Source organism: Moschus berezovskii, chromosome 2 (genome assembly GCF_049115385.1).
Source record: "Moschus berezovskii isolate FMDL1 chromosome 2, NW_MosBer_1.0, whole genome shotgun sequence".
Lineage (NCBI taxonomy): Eukaryota > Metazoa > Chordata > Mammalia > Artiodactyla > Moschidae > Moschus > Moschus berezovskii.
The window spans coordinates 20,956,330-20,976,070 of NC_142461.1; the positions used below are offsets into that span (position 1 = coordinate 20,956,330).

General features: G+C 43.5%; 1 protein-coding gene across 4 annotated transcripts in view; it reads right to left on the bottom strand.

The window, feature by feature from the left end:
- The window catches only part of RHBDD1 (rhomboid domain containing 1), a 152,080-nt gene that overhangs the window by 26,561 nt on the left and 105,778 nt on the right, over positions 1-19,741 (bottom strand). Inside the window, exon 7 of one of the 4 annotated variants that reach the window (XM_088845224.1) lies at positions 15,159-15,235. The exons of the other annotated variants lie outside the window; for them this stretch is intronic. Within the exon in view, the coding sequence (XP_088701350.1) occupies positions 15,159-15,235 (77 nt within the window). The remainder of the gene's footprint in view (positions 1-15,158; positions 15,236-19,741) is intronic. 4 annotated transcript variants of the gene reach the window in all.

Sequence of the window (19,741 nt, forward strand, 5' to 3'; positions counted from 1 at the left end):
CAGGAGACTTAAGAGATGTGGGTTTGATCCCTGGGTCAGGAAGATCACCCGGAGGAGAGCATAGCGACCCACTCCAGTATTCTTGCCTGGAGAATCCCATGGACAGAGGAGCCTGGTGGGCTAGAGTCCACGGGTCGCAAAGAATCAGACACGACTGAAGCGATCTAACATGTAGAGGTGAACTCAGGGCTGAGGAAGGAAAGCATGGCCCTGTCCTTTATACAATCTTCACGTTCCTCTCCCTTCTCATGGTTCCCTTTATATTTCTTTCTTGCCCAAGAAGGGAAGTCTCTAGCTTTCTATCATGTGCAATAGTTACCAAATCCAAATCCAAGAGCTCTGAAGAGAAACCACAAAGATTCACTTTTAGATTAAAAAAAGGTCGCATCTCCTGAAAACATAGATAACAGATGAGAAACACTTGAGAGCTGACACCTAGAGTTCTAAACAAAACAAAAGACAGGCAAGACCACTTCTTTGGTTTTGTCAAAAAAATGAATATTTTTTGTGACAGCCACCCTTTATCCCACACTTGTAAGGCAAAGCAAATAAACTCGGGCAATTCGACAGAGGACTGATTATCACCCCAAAGTGGTTACTCCTTCATAAGAACTCTGTGCGCATGTGTAGTCACTAAGTAGTAGTCACTAAGTTGTGTCCAACTCCTGCGAATCCACGGACCATAACCTGCCAACCTCCTCTGCCCATGAGGTTTTCCAGGCAAGAATACTGGAGTGGGTTGCCCTTTCTTCCTCCAGGGGATCTTCTCAACTCAGGGATCAAACCTGAGTCTCCTCCATTGGCAGGCAGATTCTTTACCACTGTGCCACCAGGGAAGCCCTTGTAAGAACTACCAAAATGCAAATAACCTGTAGTCTATTCTTCCGTGTGCCTTAGCTGTAATAGGGGAGAAAATCGGTTTGAAAAAGAATGAGAGAAAGACAAGGGCTATGTTTTGAATGCAGTTTGGGGGTGTCCACCAGGATGGCTGTGTAAAAGGAATAGGCCATCCAGGGCTTACGTGGGCTTTAATATCAGACTTTACCATTTACTGTTCACCCATTTACTGTTCACCCATTTACTGTTCACCCATTTACTGTTCACCCATTTGTTCATTCCTTCACTCTGTCACTAGGTGGTCATTCATCCAACAAATACTTATTAAGCACCTTCCCAGAGCAGAAAAGAGCAGGGGGATGGCTTTATCTTCTGTGGGACCAGTGCTCAGGGACTAAGCCTGTGAAAATGTCTGAGATCTCAAAACAATTAATTGGTTCCCTAAGTGGGAAAAAAAAAAAACCTATAAAACTGAACAGTAATAAATATTTGATTAAATGCCTATGAAATGTACCATATCGATCATTTACTATCTCAACTCATAAATATACATATATATATTTATAGCCATTTACTTAAAAATGTATTAGTATACTACGGCTGGTATGTCACATGTTTGAACACATTTGAGATTATATGCAGTAGGGGGTGGGGCTTCCAAAATTAAAGCCCACAGAAGTCCTCAAATGCCCCCATAGGATGGACAGGACGTCTCTGCCCTCCTGGAGTGTACAGTGCAGCAGAGACAGAGTCACACACGAATAACCCCCATCACCTTATGAAATGCCTAAGAAAGTTACCCCTCTGGGCCTCATTTTCTTCATGAAAAAATAACCAACCAGAAACCACAGCCTTAGGGGCACTTTTGGGGACCAATGTTTTATTAAATGATAGGAAAGTATTTCATAAGCTCAGAGTCATGAGAAATCAAAATTTAACCCCTCTCATCTTAGCTCCTCCTGGTGGGAAATGTCTCTTACCATGTTGGATGCTATACCCGCTGCCTATGCGGGAATCAGTGCTCAGAACAGAGACAAATCTCCACCACACCCTAAAAATAAGGCTGCTTTGGTGCCCTTCTGCAGCCCACAGATGTCTCTGAGAGACAGACACACATAAAGCAGGATGCCTCATGTAAAGATAAAACCGGGTCCATAACGTGAGATTCCAAAGAGACAATGCTTTAAAGGCTCTGCAGGTAAAGAATCCTCCTACAATGCAGGAGACCCAGGTTCAGTCCCTGTGTGGGGAAGATGCCCTGGAAAAGGAAATGGCAACCCACTCCAGTATTCTTGCTGAGGAAACCCATGGATAGAGGAGTCTGGCAGGATACAGTCCTTGGGGTCAAAAAGAGTCAGACACAACCTAGCAACCAAGCACACACGCAGACACACATACAAACACACACACGCATGCAAAGGTTTAAAAATAAACAAACAAAACATTGCTTACTTTGGTAAAAATAAAACCATTTTTCAATTCAGTTCAGTTCAGTCGCTCAGTCGTGTCTGACTCTTTGCAACCCCTTGAATCGCAACACGCCAGGCCTCCCTGTCCATCACCAACTCCCGGAGTTCACTCAAACTCATGTCCATCGAGTCGGTGATGCCATCCAACCTCATCCTCTGTCGTCCCCTTCTTCTCCTGCCCCCAATCCCTCCCAGCATCAGAGTCTTTTCCAGTGAGTCAACTCCTCGCATGAGGTGGTCAAAGTATTGGAGTTTAAGCTTCAGCATCAGTCCTTCCAATGAACACCCAGGACTGATCTCCTTTAGGATGGACTGGTTGGACCTCCTTGCAGTCCAAGGGACTCTCAAGAGTCTTCTCCAGCACCACAGTTCAAAAGCATTAATTCTTCAGCGCTCAGCTTTCTTCACAGTCCAACTCTCACTTCCATACATGACCACTGGAAAAACCATAGCCTTGACTAGACAGACCTTGGTTGGCAAAGTAATGTCTCTGCTTTTTAATATGCTATCTAGGTTGGTCATAACTTTCCTTCCAAGGAGTAAGTGTCTTTTCAATTAGCTCAGCCCTAAACATATATCACCATCTATTTTGCCCTAGGAATGAGAAGCTGCAGACTGCTCCTAAATTTGACTTTACTTCTCGTTTTTGTAGACATTTCATGAAATAACTTAAATGAACTCAGCTTTGGATAGGAAGAATCACATGGTATAACACAGAAATGTGTCCTAGGAGGCAGTTTGATTCTATTATTTCTCATTTTCCCTTTTCCCTATTCGTCTTCATGGGTACCCTTTTAGGGAGTGGGATAGGAGAAGGCTGGGGTAGGGTGTGACCAGGTGAAAAGGAGTCCAGGACACAACATAACAAACTGAAGAGAGATAACAGTTACAACGGAGAAGGCAATGGCAAGCCACTCCAGTACTATTGCCTAGAAAATCCCATGGATGGAGGAGCCTGGTGGGCTGCAGTCCGTGGGGTCGCTGGGGGTCGGACACGACTTAGCGACTTCACTTTCACTTTTCACTTTCCACTTTCACACATTGGAGAAGGAAATGGCAACCCACTCCGGTGTTCTTGCCTGGAGAATCCCAGGGACGGGGGAGCCTGGTGGGCTTCCATCTATGGGGTCGCACAGAGTCGGACACAACTGAAGTGACTTAGCAGCAGCAGCAGCTACAAATTTGTGCAAGGAAAACCTGGCTGCTTCACCTGTGCTAGAATAGACCCTCCTTCTGGCTTCAAGATTCCCTTTGTGTCTTACCACAGGAAGTGTGTTACAATCATATACAATGCGTTTAAATAAAACAAGAAAACAAACCGAGAAAAATTTTGCATGACGAAGAATGAAAATCTACTAAAAATACTTTACAGTGACTTCAAACATGGAATCATGTCTTACAAATAACATTTTCATGGCTTGGGCATAAGAGACTCAGGAGGAACATGTGGATTAAATTTCATCCAAAATGCGTAGGGCTTTAAAAATCAAGGGGAAATTGGCTTGGCAAAATTAGCTTGGTTTGTAGAGCAGAGCTTGGGGATGGGGGATGGGGGCCAGAAAAAAGAAGCTTGCAAATGGCAGTGACTTTGGCATCCCCCATCCCCACCCAGTGCTCTCTTTGATGACCAGGTCAACTGGCTACAAGGGCCGTTGCCTGGGAACAACTTTCTTGGAAATCATTTAACTCTCTCTCCCTATTTAGGCAAACTATTCAATAATTTTATAATAAATGACTCTCCCTTACCTCTAATATCTCAAGCATCCAAAATAGAGGCCTAAGGTCTACTTGTGTAAAAAAAATGTTGAGCTATCTTAGGCTCTGATCAAATGCCTACCACACCTTTGTGGCAATCAGGTGTGACTGCATATGTAGGGACATTTTTATTTCCTATTAATCCAACTGAAACTATTGGGTTGGCCAAAAAGTTCATTTGGGTTTTTCCATATGCTGTAATGCAAAACCATGAACAAACTTTTTGTCCAACCCTATACTTTTTCTCCCCAAACAAGCATTATTGTAGACAAAGCCCACGAGAATCAGGCCCTTTTTTACTGCCCAAACGTTTTTGTTTTTCTTCACCACACAAGCTCATACACAAACACCACCACCACTGACACTGCTATGAAGCATCTTAGTATTCACAGTGCTTTGCTGTCGTTGTTCAGTCTCCCAGTCGTGTCTGACTCTTTGCGACCCCATGGACCGCAGCACATCAGGCCTCCCTGTCCCTCACCATCTCCTGGAGTTTACCCAAGTTCATGTTCACTGCATCAGTGATGCCATCCAGCCATCTCATCCTCTGATGGCCTCTTCTTCTTCTGCCCTGGATCTTTCCCAGCAACAGAGACTCTTCCAAAGAGTTGTCTGTTCGCATCAGATGACCAAAAATATTGGAGCTTCAGCTTCAGCATCAGTCTTTTCAGTGAACATTCAGGGTTGATCTCCCTTAAGATTGATTAGTTTGATCTCCCTGCTGTCCAGGGGACTTTCAGGAGTCTTCTCCAGTACCACAGTTAGAAGGCATCAATTCTTTGGCATTCTGCCTTCTTTACTAGAGATCAAATAGTGTTTATTGTTTCCAAAACACACCCTCAAACACAACCTCGTTCCATTTTTGGAGAGAGTTATGACAAGCATTTAACCCATTTGTTTTTAGATGAAGAAAGGGAGATTCAGTGAAAGATCATATAGCAACAATTGGCCACTCTGCAAATATCAATTGTACTTTCCTGTCCTGGCAACTTTTATTGCTCATTTTTCTCTAGAATATCCATGCCCTTAGTCCTCACTGACTAGACGTCTCCTATTCTTCAAGGAGCAGAACAAATACCACTTCTTTCAAGCTATGATCCTTTATGTCATTATGTCTCTAATCAGTTGGCTTCAAGGGAGGCCATCCTAGTAAATCCAGGCGGACCTGACTGAATTAGTTGAAAACCGCGAAGAGCAAAGCTGAGGTTTCCTGGACAAAGAAGAAATTCCACCGAAGAACTGGAGCTTCAGCTCACCCTTCCTGAAGGCCTGTCCTACAGACTTCAGACTTGCTGGTTCAGTTCCCAGAACTATGAGCTCCTCCATGAGTCAGGCACTGTTCATTACTGGATCATGAGAAAATAGCTAAAAGATTTTCATAACGTTCATAGGGTACACTCGGGATATCCTGGAAATTAATTGTTACATGGCATTTATGCAATTGGCTCTTGGGGATCTGGGGTCACCTCACAAAGAGAAGACCCATTTTTTACATCAGGTTCTCAAAGTCATTTCCAGTTCAGCTTCTGAGCATTACCTGGTAACCTCTTAACAAGTCAAATGCTTACTGTGTGCCAGCCTCAGTCATGTCCAACCCCACCGAGTATAGCCCACCAGGCTCCTCAGTCCAAGGAATTTTTCAGGCAAGAAAACTGTAGTGGGTTGCCAATTCCTCCTCCAGGGGATCTTCCTGACCCAAGGATTAAACCTGTGTCTCCTGCATTGGCAGGTGGATTCTTTATCACTGAGCCACTTGGGAAGCCCCAAATTCTCACACCTCATCCCCAAACCCAGTAAGTCAGGAATTCCAGGGGTGGAGCCCAGCTCTAAACACGGGAAACCATTCTTCTCAGTATGTAAGAGAATCACCTGCAGAGTCTGTTGAACTACAGACCCTTGGGTCTCTCCCAAGACACATGGCTATTTTCACATTTAAATGAATTAAAATTAAGTAAACTTAAAAATACAGTGCCTTAGTTGTACTAACTACATTCCAAGCACTCAGCACATGTGGCTAGCAGCTACCATTTTGGACACAGAAGATAAAAGACCATGTCCATCACTTCGGAAACTTCTATAAGATGGTGCTGCTCTAGAGCCACTAAGCAGGACCCTGAGGAGAAACCCCTCCATACACGGTCATGTACTACAGCAGGGAAATTAGGAATTTCCATTATTGGCCTTACGCTGAAAAAGCACAAGGCGAGATGGTCCACACCAAAGGCAAATGTTGCTTTGTGGTTAGGCCACTTCTCACATGGGCAATTCTCTGTCGTTTAGGATGAATAGCATCAGGAATTTATATATTTAATACTACTGAAGGCTGGGGAACCCAGCAGTAGTAATGGAGCCTATGTGAGTCATCAGGGTCCTTCTCTTCACTCTTTATTAGGGGTGGGGGATGATTAAGAAACTCAACAGGGCTTTCAACTCTGGTGGAACAAGAGACAATAGCAGGGTCTATATCACACAAGGAACTGTTCACATCCTGAAACAGCTCTGCTGACCTTGGCATTGCTAAACCCACAGGTCATTTCTCAGTCCTCATCTACCCAGAACCACCGGGGCACCTAGCACAGACGAATGTTCTTTCCTCCTAGAAAAACTTGCCTTCGAGGACAGCGGTCCCCAACCTTTTTTGGCACCAGGGACCAGTTTCATGGAAGGCAATTTTTTCACAGACCAGGGAGGCAGGTGGTTTGGGGGATGATTCTGATGGCTCAGTTGGTAAAAAATCTGCCTGCAACGTGGGTAGACCTGGGTTTGATTCCTGGGTTCGGAAGATTCTGTGCAGGAGGGCATGGCAACCCATTCCAGTCTCCTTGCCTGAAGAATCCCATGGACAGAGGAGCCTGGTGAGCCACAATCTATGGTGTCGCAGAGCAGGACACGAGTGAGCAACTAAGCACGCACACAGCACACACAGTATTAAATTTACTGTGCACTTTATTTCTATTATTATTCCCATCAGTTCCACCTCAGATCATCGAGCATTAGATCCCAGAGGCTGGGGACCCCAGTTCTAGGACCACCTGCTTTTTTTTCTCTGTTTTTTCACCCTGCTTCACTGGTTCCTTCACTCTCCTTTGCCAGCACCTCCTTTTCTCGTCAACCCCTTAATGTTGGAGACTCCCAGGGCTCAGTCCTTGATCTTTTTCTCCATTGATATTCACTGCCCTGGCGATTCCATCTACGTTCACGAATTTAAATATTATTTACATCATGCGGATACTTCCAGACCATACCTGTCATCTAATCTCATACTGAACCAACCTACTCCATCCCCACATGGAGCTCTCATAAGCCTGTCACTTTCTCCAGGTCTAAGACTGAGCTCTATTTTTCCCCCCTGCAAACCTGCTCTATCTGTTCATGTTAATGGGAACTCCAACTTTTCAGTGCCCTCAGCTAAAAATGTTACTCCCCCTTCACTTCTCTTTCTCTCATAATCACCACCATTCTGTCAAAGATGCTTCCACTCTGCCTTCAAAAACGTATCCAGAAGCTGACCACTCTGCACTCCCCCACGGCTGCCATCAGAATGGGGACAGTGGTCCTCCCTTGCCTGAATTACTGCAGCAGGACCCTAACTGGTCTTCCTGCTGCTCCCTCTGCCTCTGCCTCCACTTGTGCCTCTTCCTCTGTGTCTATCTTCTCCTTGTCTAACTCATCAGCACAGCTGTCACTGGGTTTCAGTTCAGTTCAATCCCTCAGTCACGTCCGACTCTTTGCAACCCCACGGACTGCAGCACGCCAGGCCTCCCAGTCCATCGCCAACTCCCGGAGTTTACTCAAACTCATGTTCATTGGGTTTAGGTCCCACCCAATCAAGATGATGTCACCTTGTTACTTTACTACATCTGCAAATAGGCTTACTCCAAATACAGTCATATTCTGAGGCTCTGGGTTAATATATCTCCTGGGGAGGGGGGTGTCACCATTCAACCCACTATGCCACCCCACTGACTATTTTCAACACAATAGCCCCAGTGACCCTTTACAAAATCAAGTTAAATTATGATGATACTCCTGTGCTCAAAACACTCTAATGGCTTCCATCTCATTCAAGAGAAAAACTGAAGTCTATCAATGGCCTGAAAGACCCTATGGGATCTGGCTCTCACACCTCTTTGTCCTGACCTCGTACAGTGCAGTCATAACAGTGGCCCAGGCTAGTGGATGTGGATTTGAGGCATATTTTGAGTTAGCATCAAGATCACCTGGTTTCCAACCGACACCCAGGAGGTAACACCTGACGGGGAGCAAGTTGGGGAGGTAGAAAAGCTACCATAAATTCAGCTTTGTACATGATGCACGTGAGATGTCCTTGAGCTCATTTATCTAAGATTTCAGAAAGAGATCTGGGCAGAGGAGATAAATTTGAAGTACAAATAGTAACTACAGCTTAAGAGAAGAAGACCTAGAATAAAGTCATTAGGAAAACTGATATTCCAAGGTGGCAAGGGGTGGTGGTGGGGGTTGGGGGTACGGGCGAAGCCCGCAAAGAAGACCAAGAAAAAGGTTCAGAGCAGAGTAACAGTGGGAAAAGGGAGGGTGGCCATTAGGAGAACTGGAGGATAAAGGCAGGGTTTCAAGGAGTGACTAGGTAACGTTAAGTACACCTAAGGAAGAGAAGTGTCTCCAGGCCTCAGCCACACTGAGATCACTGGGGAACTTTCATTAAAGCAAGGGGGGTGGCGGGCAGCAGCACACCTGAAGAAATGAAGCGAAGATCCAGAGTGAAAGGGAAGACTTTGGAGACTGTAAATGCAAAGGAAAGGTGGTGAATAAAAGTCGAGTTCTTGACCTGTCTCCTCCTCTTTGGGATGAGGGAGGAAAGAGACTTGAGTAGGTTGACATGTTGATAGGAAGGATCTGGTAAAGACTCAAAAGCTGAAGACAGAATGGAGAGAGGGTTAATCAGTAACAACAGATTTTCCTGAGCAGAGAAGACAGGTGAATGACTAGCTTTTGAAAAGAGGAAAGAGCCCTCCCTGCCCAGCTGTCAGGAGGAACAAGTGTGGGAGTGGATGCGGGTAGGTTTGTAGTTTTCATGATGGGATGCTGAAGGTGATACCTACAGGTGGATTCTATTTTCTGTGGGAAGTCGAGGACAGTGGGGATGTCGACACATCATTTATAACAGGCTCAGTCTGCTGTTGGGTCACATTCTCCAATTGAGCTCATTTGCCAGATGCTGGGTCCCTGATGCCCCGTGGCTGGGCTCACTGAAGTCTGAGGATTTTTCCATATAGGTGGATGAAGGGCTGAGCAGCAAGGGCATTAACGTATTTGTAACAGAGTAACTGAAACAAAGGACTGGGTACCTAAGCACTGGATGGAGGCAAGACAAGAAGGGAGGAATTCATGAACTTGAAAACAAAGAACACCTGCAGCTGAGTATCCACAATTTTAAGGTCATCTGAAAGTGGTCAGAACTCTATAAATATTAAAATCCATGAAAACTAAGAGTCCAGTGTATCTAACATGAGAAGCAAAGGATTTTAGATACAACTACTGTGAAGAAGGCTGATCGCCGAAGAATTGATGCTTTTGAACTGTGGTGTTGGAGAAGACTCTTGAGAATCCCTTGAACTGCAAGGAGATCCAACCAGTCCATTCTAAAGGACATCAATCCTGGGTGTTCATTGGAAGGACTGATGCTAAAGCTGAAACTCCAATACTTTGGCCACCTCATGCGACGAGTTGACTCACTGGAAAAGACTCTGATGCTGGGAAAGGTTAGGGGCGGGAGGAGAAGGGGATGACAGAGAATGAGATGGCTGGATGGCATCACCGACTCTCTGGATATGAGTTTGAGTGAACTCCGGGAGTTGGTGATGGACAGGGAGGCCTGGCGTGCTGTGATTCATGGGGTCGCGGAGAGTCGGACACGACTGAGCGACTGAACTGAACTGAACTCTACTATTAATACTAAACTCTACTGTACTTACAATCCAAGAGAACCAGAGGGAACTTGATACTGAAGGAGGTACTAAAATTCAAGGAACATCATTCCATCTGAATTTCATATTACCAAATTGTTTTTAAGTGATGTGCTTTATTGATTTTGCAACAGCTGCTTCTATGTAAGCATCCTATACACAAGTTTACCTGATTCTTTTTTCATCTAAACTTACACTCTGGTGCAGTGGTTCTCAACCAATTTAGCCCACCTATGGAACAATGGCAGTGTCTGGAGATATTTTTGGCCATCACAACTGGGAGGAGGGATGCATAAGCACGGAGTGGGTAAGAAGTCAGATGCTACTCAACATCCCATGGTGCACAGGATGGCCCCACCCCACCGCAACAAGGAATTATCCAGCCCCAAAGGTGGTGCAGTGGTAAAGAACCCACTTGCCAAAGCAGGAGACACAGGAGATGCAAGTTCGATCACTTGACTGGGAAGATCCCCTGGAGAAGGGAAAGGCTACCTACTCCAGTATTCTGGACTGGAGAATTCCATGGACTGTATAGTCCATGGGGTCGCAAAGAGTCGGACACGACTGAGCGACTTACACTTTGACAAAGTGGTACAGTGGAAAAGAAGTGAAGTTGCTCAATCGTCTCTGATTCTTTGCGACCCCATGGACTGTAGCCTACCAGGCTCCTCCGTCCATGGAATTTTCCAGGCAAGAGTACTGGAGTGGTTTGCCATTTCCTTCTTCAGGACTGAGCAACTTACACTTTCACAAAGTAGTACAGTGGAAAAGAATCTGCCTGCCAATGCAGGAGACACAGGAGATGAGAGTTCGATCTCTGGGTCAGGAAGATCCCCTGGAGGGGGAAATGGCAACCCACTCTAATAATCTTGCCTGGGAAATCCCATGGACTTGGACAGAGGAGCCTGGTAGGCTACAGTCCACAGGGTCAAAAAGAGTCAGACATGACTGAGCACATATGTACGTACACACACAACACACACACACACACACACACACACACACACACACTCTCAATAGAGCTCAGTTAGAAAAACCCTGTTTTAGAACAGACGTCCTTGTTTGAAAAGTAGGCTATTTACATCAGAGAGAGGAGGGCTCAACTTTGGATCTGGGTAACAAATTGTCTTCAAATTTTCTGTACCATGCGCATATGAACAGCCTAAATAAAACCACCTTACTTTTTAGAAAAACACTGAAATATGAGTACACAAAACCTTGTAGATGTAGATATGGAAGAAAGGGTGTGGATGCTCTTGATGACTTCCTCTCTTCCTCCCTCCTTCCTTGCCTGGCTTTTCCCATTCTCCTGTTTGTTTCTCTGCAGAAGGAGCTCTGTTCTATGCCACTTCTGCACACCAGACTGTTATGTTCCAATGGTAAATTAATTTTGACAAAATTCCTTTACGAGTGGTAAATGTAAAAGTCTGAAGAATTTAGTCAGCTGGCCTTTTGCCCATATACAGAAATGATTAAAGACTAGACTGCAATTAAATTCTGAGCAGAGTGACATAATTAGCAAATTTATGAATGGGTCTTCTTTTCACAGTTCTACTGTCAGGACTAATTACTTGTATTAATTAGAACTGTCAACACACGAATATGCTTGTTGAAGCTGCTTCCTATGGTAAAATATGAGACTGGTAAATATCAAGATGCTTGGAAAGATGCAAAGACTTTCATTTATTAGCAACTCTAAATGATACAGAAGCACTGCCTGCACAATGAGCCTTGGGGATTGTAAATACATTCCCAGTTAATGAATTCACTATTTGTTCTTCCTTGCTTAGGCGTTAGTCTTGGTTTAGCCTTTGGATGAAATAGTCAGTATATCACTACTTCAGAAGGACTGTAGCAAGGATAAGGAAAAGAATTCTGCAAGTTTACTGGAAAAGCAGAAAGAACAGCTGGGATGGTTAAGGTAAGGAGGAGAGAATTCCTGTCTTTTCATTGATTAGTCTGAGACTTATTGTAAAACAAGTGTTAAGAACTGCTTAAGTGAAAGGGGAAGGACAGCTGGGGGCTTTAAGAACCCGAGTTTGAGACCCAGTTTACACTCTGTGACCTTGTGTAAGTGGACAGGTTACTGAGCCCCTCTGTGCCTTGGTTTTCTCATCTGAAAAATGGGAACATCAATAGGACTTGCAGAAAGTTACGGTGAACCTTAATTCAGTTAATACATAGAAAGGGCTTAGGGCAGCACCCAGCTCAAGATATGTGCTGGCTGACCGCTGTTCTGTTGTTTCAGTTGCTAGGTCGTGTCTGACTCTCCTGCAACCCCATGGACTACAGCCTGCCAGGATCCTCTGTCCATGGGATTCTCCAGGCAAGAATATTGAAGTGGGTTGCCATTTCCTTCTCCAGGGGATCTTCCCGAGCCAAGGATAGAACCCTCATTCCTGCACTGGCAGGCAGGGTCTTTACCACTGAGCCACCCGGGAGGCTTTGGGTGAGGGTAGAAACAGAATTTCACACTCCGAGAAAGAGATCCTTGGAACAGGATGCAGTGCTTTGGAATCAGAACCAAGCCCTAATACGTTTAAAATATAAGCCTCAACTGTGTCCTGCCTCATAAGTTCTTGTACAAAGTAAATTTTTAAAAGTACATGTAATGTCCTTGCTGGGCCTGGTACATACAAGGGGGCTTGCTAAATATTAGTGCTTCAGCATTCATTACCATTATCATCTTTTTGGAGATATCTCCAGCATGGCTTGAAATGAATGCCAAAAGATAAATGTTAGCCAGTGGCCTAAGATGAGTGGAGACAGCACGTGTGAAAGTGGAGGAGCTCTCCCAGGGCCTTCTCCTTCCCAGGACTCAGGCGGCTGTCACCACGGCCCTGAGAGGAGGGTCTAACCACCAGCCACAGAATCCCCATAAATCCCCTAATTACCTTGTTCGCTGGTGAAGGAGAGACAGCTGGGACTCCAACTGGGGCCTGACTGGCTGTGAAGCCCACACTGTGTGGAGGCATGAAAGGCAGGCTGCAAAGGGCTTCCTCACAGACTGAAGCGGAGACAGACTCTCTGCTCTTCCTATCTTTTCCCTGTTTCCCTGCTTGACATATTTTTTAAAACACAGTCATCATTATGGTTGCCTGGGGGAAACGGAGGGATGTGTACACATTGCTATATTTAAAATGGATAACCAACAAGCAGCTACTGTACAGCACAGGGAACTCTGCTCCGTGTTATGTGGCAGCCTTGATGGGAGGAGGGTTAGGAGGAGAACGGATACATGTTTATGTATGGCTGAGTCCCTTTGCTGTTCACCTGAAACTATCAGAACAGTGTTAATCAGCTATATCCCAATATAAAATAAAAAGTTCAAAAGAAAAAAACCAAATTCTTGATAGGCAAAACTTCAGCTGTCTAGCTGAACTGTATCTGATAACTACCATAAAATAACTACCATAAGACAATTTTAAATTACGTTGGGTTAATCAACTTTTTGATCCTCTTACGTACCAACTTGGGCAAGGGGGCTCAAAACAGAGAATTATTCTCGCTTTATGCTGTTTTAAAAGGTCCTTCCAAAGATGCACGTTTCTGACTGTGCGATGACGGCCCAACACATGGATGCTGCTGGGAGTGTTTAGGGAATGAATTGAAAGCATTTGCTGGAATCCCCCCTCAAGTCAAAGAGCTAATGTTTGGCATTTAGCAAAATGTCAATACTAGGGCTAATTTCAACTGAAAATCCAATTGTGTACAAAGGTCATAAAACTAGACTAAGAAAATATAAGTTGACTCCTAATTTTGTCTTAAAAATCACTTGATACTTAATTTAATCAATTAATTAAAGATTAATCTGGCCAAAAATTCACAGCATCAAGACACTCAATGCATAAGAAGAAAATCTAGTTGAAGGATGTTCTAGATCCATCCACAAGAAAGCTCAGTTAAATACAAGATGCTAGAAAACCTACCGGAGTTCCCAATGTCATGTTAGAAAGCAAGCTGATGCGAGCTGGTTGATGGGACTTGTTAAAATTTATTTTAAAGGACAGATCCTTGCCTATCTGCTCCAGTTGCTCAATAGACACTTCTCGAAGCAAATGCATGCACCAAAGGATCTTACTGACAGCCCTCTAAGGTAGAGGGGGATATGTATTGGGTTGGCCCAAAAGTTCGTTCTGGTTTTTTCCATAACAGCTTATGAAAAACCCAAACAATTTTTTTGGCCAATCCTGTAGTTGTAATGGTGAGAATGTGTATTATTACTCTGAATAATCCCATTCATTTTTCTGATCACATTTTATGCTTAAAACTGAACTTGGGGGTTAAGGTAAAAAACAGCTCTGGAAAAAGAAGGGCATCGATCAATGAGAGACAGGAAATAAAGGAGATGAACCCTCTGATTGCTTTAGATCACTGCCTTGGAAAGGTAACAGAAAAGAGAGAGCAGGCAGACGCGAGAGACGCCCGGCTCCGGCGGCGCAGACGTGAGAGGCTCAACCGACCACGTGCAGAATCGTGGCTGAGAGGAGCTACCCCGCGCCCAGGGTTAGGGCAGTGGCCGAGAGGAGCTGTACCACGTCCAGGAGGCGGTGGCTGCTTGGGCACCGGAGGGCCGAGAGGAGCTGATCCACATTCAAAGCAGTAGGGGCAGCCTTGAGGAGATACCCCTCGTCCAAGGTAAGGTACAGTGGCTGTACCTTGCTGGAGCAGCTGGGAAAAGATACTCCACGACCAAGTGGAATATAAGAATCCAGTGTTCTGGGGAGGAAGGAACAAGATGGTGGAGGGATAAGATGGCGAGACCACTCTCTCCCCCACAAATTCATCAAAAGAACATTTGAACGCGGAGTAAAGTCCACAAAACAACTTCTGAATACTGGCAGAGGACATCAGGCTCCCAGAAAAGCAGCCCATTGTCTTCTAAAGGAGAGAGAAGAAATCCAGCTCCACCCACCAGAACACCGACACATGCTTCCCTAACCAGGGAACCCGGACAAGTCACCCGTCCAACCCCACACACAGCGAAGAAACTACATAATAAAGAGAACTCCACAAACTGCAAGAAGAGGGAAAGGCCACCCCAAGCAAAGCATTATAAGCAAGATGAAGAGGCAGAGAAATACCCAGCAAGTAAAGAAACAAGATAATTGCCCACCAACACAAACAAAAGAAGAAGATATAGGGAATTTACCTGATAAAGAATTTCGAATTTTGATGGTGAAAATGATTCAAAATCTTGAAAGCAAAATGGAGTTACAGATAAATAACCTGGAGAAAAGGATTGAGAACATGGAAGAAAGATTTAATAAGGACTTAGAAGAAATAAAAAAGAGTCAATATACAATGAATAATGCAATAGATGAGATCAGAAACACTCTGGAGGGAACAAACAGTAGAATAACAGAGGCAGAAGACAGGATAAGCGAACTAGAAGATAGAATTGTAGAAATAAATGAAACAGAGAGGAAAAAAGAAAAATGAATTAAAAGAAATGAGGACAGTATTAGAGACCTCTGGGACAATGTTAAACGCTCCAACATTCGAATCATAGGAGTCCCAGAAGAAGAAGACAAAAAGAAAGACCATCAAAGAATACTTGAGGTGATAATAGTTGAAAACTTCCCTAAAATAGGGAAAGAAATAATCATCCAAGTCCAAGAAACCCAGAGAGTCCCCAACAGGATAAACCCAAGGCGAAATACTCCAAGACACATATTAATCAAATTAACAAAGATCAAACACAAAGAACAAATATTAAAAGCAGCAAGGGAAAAACAGCAAATAACACATAAGGGGATTCCCATAAGGATAACAGCTGATCTTTCAACAGAAACTCTTCAGGCCAGAAGGGAGTGGCAAGACATACTTAAAGTGATGAAAGAAAATACCCTACAGCCCAGATTACTATACCCAGCAAGGATCTCATTCAAATATGAAGGAGAAATCAAAAGCTTTACAGACAAGCAAAAGCTGAGGGAATTCAGCATCACCAAACCAGTTCTCCAACAAATGCTAAAGGATCTTCTATAGACAGGAAACACAGAAAGAGTATATAAACTTGAACCCAAAGCAATAAAGAAAATGGCTACGGGATTGTACTTATCAATAATTACCTTAAACGTAAATGGGTTGAAATTTTCAAAAAGGCTAGGAAACAATTCTCATAGCCATCAATAGTTCAGTGTTGAGTTCATGAATAGTTTTTAAAGTTTGGGACAAACTGTAGTATTTGCTGTTTGAAGTACTATTTGTAATTGGCATATTACGATGTAACATTGGCCTTCATTTCCAACTTAAAACGCCTAAAAGTGCCTAACAGGTTTTTAGATTTGTGAATTTTAGTTGAAATGTATTTTACGATGTTACTAAACCTGCAGAAATATTGAAATATTTCAGAGAACTTATTCACTGTACATTTAATTTATTTATAAAAGTTATGAACTGTAAAAAAAAAAAACAAAAAAAACAGCTCTGAAAAGGGAGTATGATGCTGCAGACTCCAGGACGAGCTCAGGGATGGTCAAGCCAATACCCTCTCTTTCTAGAGTGTACTGTGCCAAGGGGGTTAGGACCAAGGTGGTGAGTGCTAAGGCTCTTGCAGAGTTATTATAATCCAAGGAATAACTATATTATTACAAACAAGAACTCTGTGGAATTCTTATAAGGCCAAACTGCTGCCACAGGGTTCTTAGACTAACATTTTTTTTGCACAGTTTCTGAAAGTGTTAGCTGAGCTCTCCTCATATGGCAGAGTTGTGCCCGTCAGGTTATAATCGTCTCTAATTGGTGCTCTTGTGAATTGCAAATTTCCTAATCACTAAAAGGCCTGGAAAAGAATCTCATGCCTCTGTAATAAGGAACATGTTAAAAGGCAAAATAATTAAAAAAGAAAACACACTACGGGCAATAATCATTAAAATGTGCTGCTTTATGTTTATGTCAACATTCCTCATCAATAAAGGCAAGCCTAAAAAACAGAATAAATGAAAAACAAACATGCTCTTCTACAGTTTCTTAATTGCATGATTTCCAATAAGAATTAGTATGTGATGTAAGTTGGTCTTAATGGTTTCCTTTCTTGTCATGGAAACCTAAGAGGAAACCATTCACAACCCACTCTCTCTCCTTCTCTCCCTCCCATCAATCCATCCCATTCCTAAATATTCCCAGCCATCAGTCACCCTTCTCTTTGATTAACAACAGGTTAACCCAGACAACGGCTGTTTCTGTTGATTCCTTCTTAGTTCCCTCCTTCTAACCTTCTCTCTCGTCCACTTGACTAAGTTTCCTGCAGGCAGAGACTTTGGTTTTAATCTTCATTTTAGGGGAAGAGGGGTGGCTACCTTGCTCATACCTGGCACAATATGGGTTTTCCATATATTCTAAAAATTACATAGAATTTAGAATTCCAGGAAACTACTAAATGGATAGTACTATTTGTACTTTCAATCAATTTTTTTTAAAGGCACCCTCTGTCTTATTCTACAGCCAAAGAGTGACACAGAGGTAAATGGAAACCTCTCTTCTTTGTCCTCAAGGAGCTCCCCACGTGAAGACCTGCAAGAATCACAGGATGCTCATAACGCAATCCTAGTGCCTACGCCCACATGGCTGTCTCCATGTACGTACCCTCACCCCTGCCCCACTGGCTGTGGACTCTGGTTTATTTGGGGGTCCAGGCACCGATAATTTTTAAAAGCTCCTCAGATGATTCTGACCGGCAGCCAGGAATGAAAACCACCAAAATCTCTGAAACATCATCTTGAGTTACTCAGTAACAGTACACTTGACCTTTCTTGTTTTATAGGCCTTAGATGGACCCACAGTCATGCTGGATTCCAACGGTGATTCTCTTTTTTTCCAGAAATCATGTGTGGTCACAAATACATTTAATTCTCCTTGATGGCAGTGAGCCATACCTTTCATGAAAGTCCACTCTCCTCCATTTAATATCATATTTTCTAACTTTCCACTGAAGTGGAAGATGCTGTCTATAGTTGGCTGAGTGTTAGCTGTGGGCTGGAAAACATCCGGGGATTTTATATCCCCTCCACTTTCACATGTCTCCACTGAAGGTTCTGGAAACACTCAACCATGAAATGTGTAGTAGAAATTCCCATAGGAAGGTTAACATTGACCAAGAAGACATTAAAAAGCCTCTATTTTGAAAACTTATTTTGAAACTTTTTGATGAATATTTTTCTAAAATTTGTATTTATTTTTATTTTTGGCTGTGCTGGGTCTTCACTGCTGCTTAGGCTTTTCTCTAGCTGCAGCATGCAGGCTTTTCATTGCAGTGGTTTCTCTTATTGCAGAGCATGGGCTCTAGGGCACACAGGCTTCAGCAGGTTGTGGCATGGAGGCTCAGCAGTTTTGGTTCCTGTCCTTTGGAGCACAGGTTCAGTAGTTAATAGCACACGAACTTAGTGCTCTGTGGCATGTGGGATCTTTCTAGATCATGGATCAAATCCGTGTCTCCTGCATTGGCAGGTGTACTCTTTACCACTAAGCCACCAGGGAAACCTGAAAGTTTTTGATGAATATTTTACAGAAAACTCTAGCTCATTACAATTTTTAATTTCATTCCTATAAGAATGAGTATGAAGACCAAGAAAAAGTTCATTAAGCCAGTAGCATTCAGAATACTATTAATTATATTATCAAGTAAAATATAACGATGACCCTACCAATACAATATGAAAGGCAAAACAAATGTAATGATTAAGTAAATAGACTCTGGAACCAAGACTCCTTGGCCTCAAATCTCTGCTCTATGACTTATTAGCTATGGGACCTCAGTTTGCCTCCCTTCAGTTTAGTCTCCTCTTCTCCGAAATGGGTACATAGTAACACTTCATTTGCAGTTGTTGGATTGAGTGAACACACATGCACACACACACTCACATATATACACATACACACACATATATATGCATGCATATGTCACTAAATAATGGTGCCTGGTGTGCTGGAACTCAAATTCCACCTCTCTCTTGTAACCCACACATAGCAAAGTGAGCTTAAAATCCAGATGTCATCTTATTGTTACCCCCGCACTTGAGTCTCAACGGTTTCCCCTGTCTCCAAGGTCAAGTGTGAAACCCTTAAGCACAGCATGCTGGGTCTCTGACAACCTGATTCCCACCCATTTGCCACTCTGGCCCGCACACTGAAAACTCTACTGCTGCTACAACCACTGCAGTACCTACAATGGGCCATCCTCTCATCTCAGGGTCTTTCCCCATGGTCCCCTCTCTCCTTTGGTCACACCCTTCCCTAACTTCTCATGGCATTCAGGGGAAAATCAAACTCCTTAGATGGTCCATGGTCTGGAGCCCACTAATTCAAATTTAGGATCGATACCTTGATTGCCTCAAACTTTAGACATGATACCTGTATTCACATGAGAAAGCATGCTCACCCCCTAAATATTTGTCTGCCAGTCTTCAGGACAATCAAGGTAAAAGCAGTTGTTATGGTATCATTATATCCTCTCAAGAGGAAAATCTGTGAATCCTGAGTTTAGAGTAAATAGGATCTTGTCTGTATACCTCTCTTCTGCCTGCTGGAGGTGCAGCTTTTATTTCCATGTTAAACAGTTGTCTGTCTATTCATGTAACTAAAACAGCAGAGAAAGACACTCTTCTTAGAAAATACAAGTCTGGGTGTTTTAAGGACAGTGCTCATTTGATCTCATTATTCTACCAGTTAATTGACAGGAAAGAATGTCCTAATAGCTCGTTAACTCTGAAGACGTCCCCCTTGTCTGGTGTC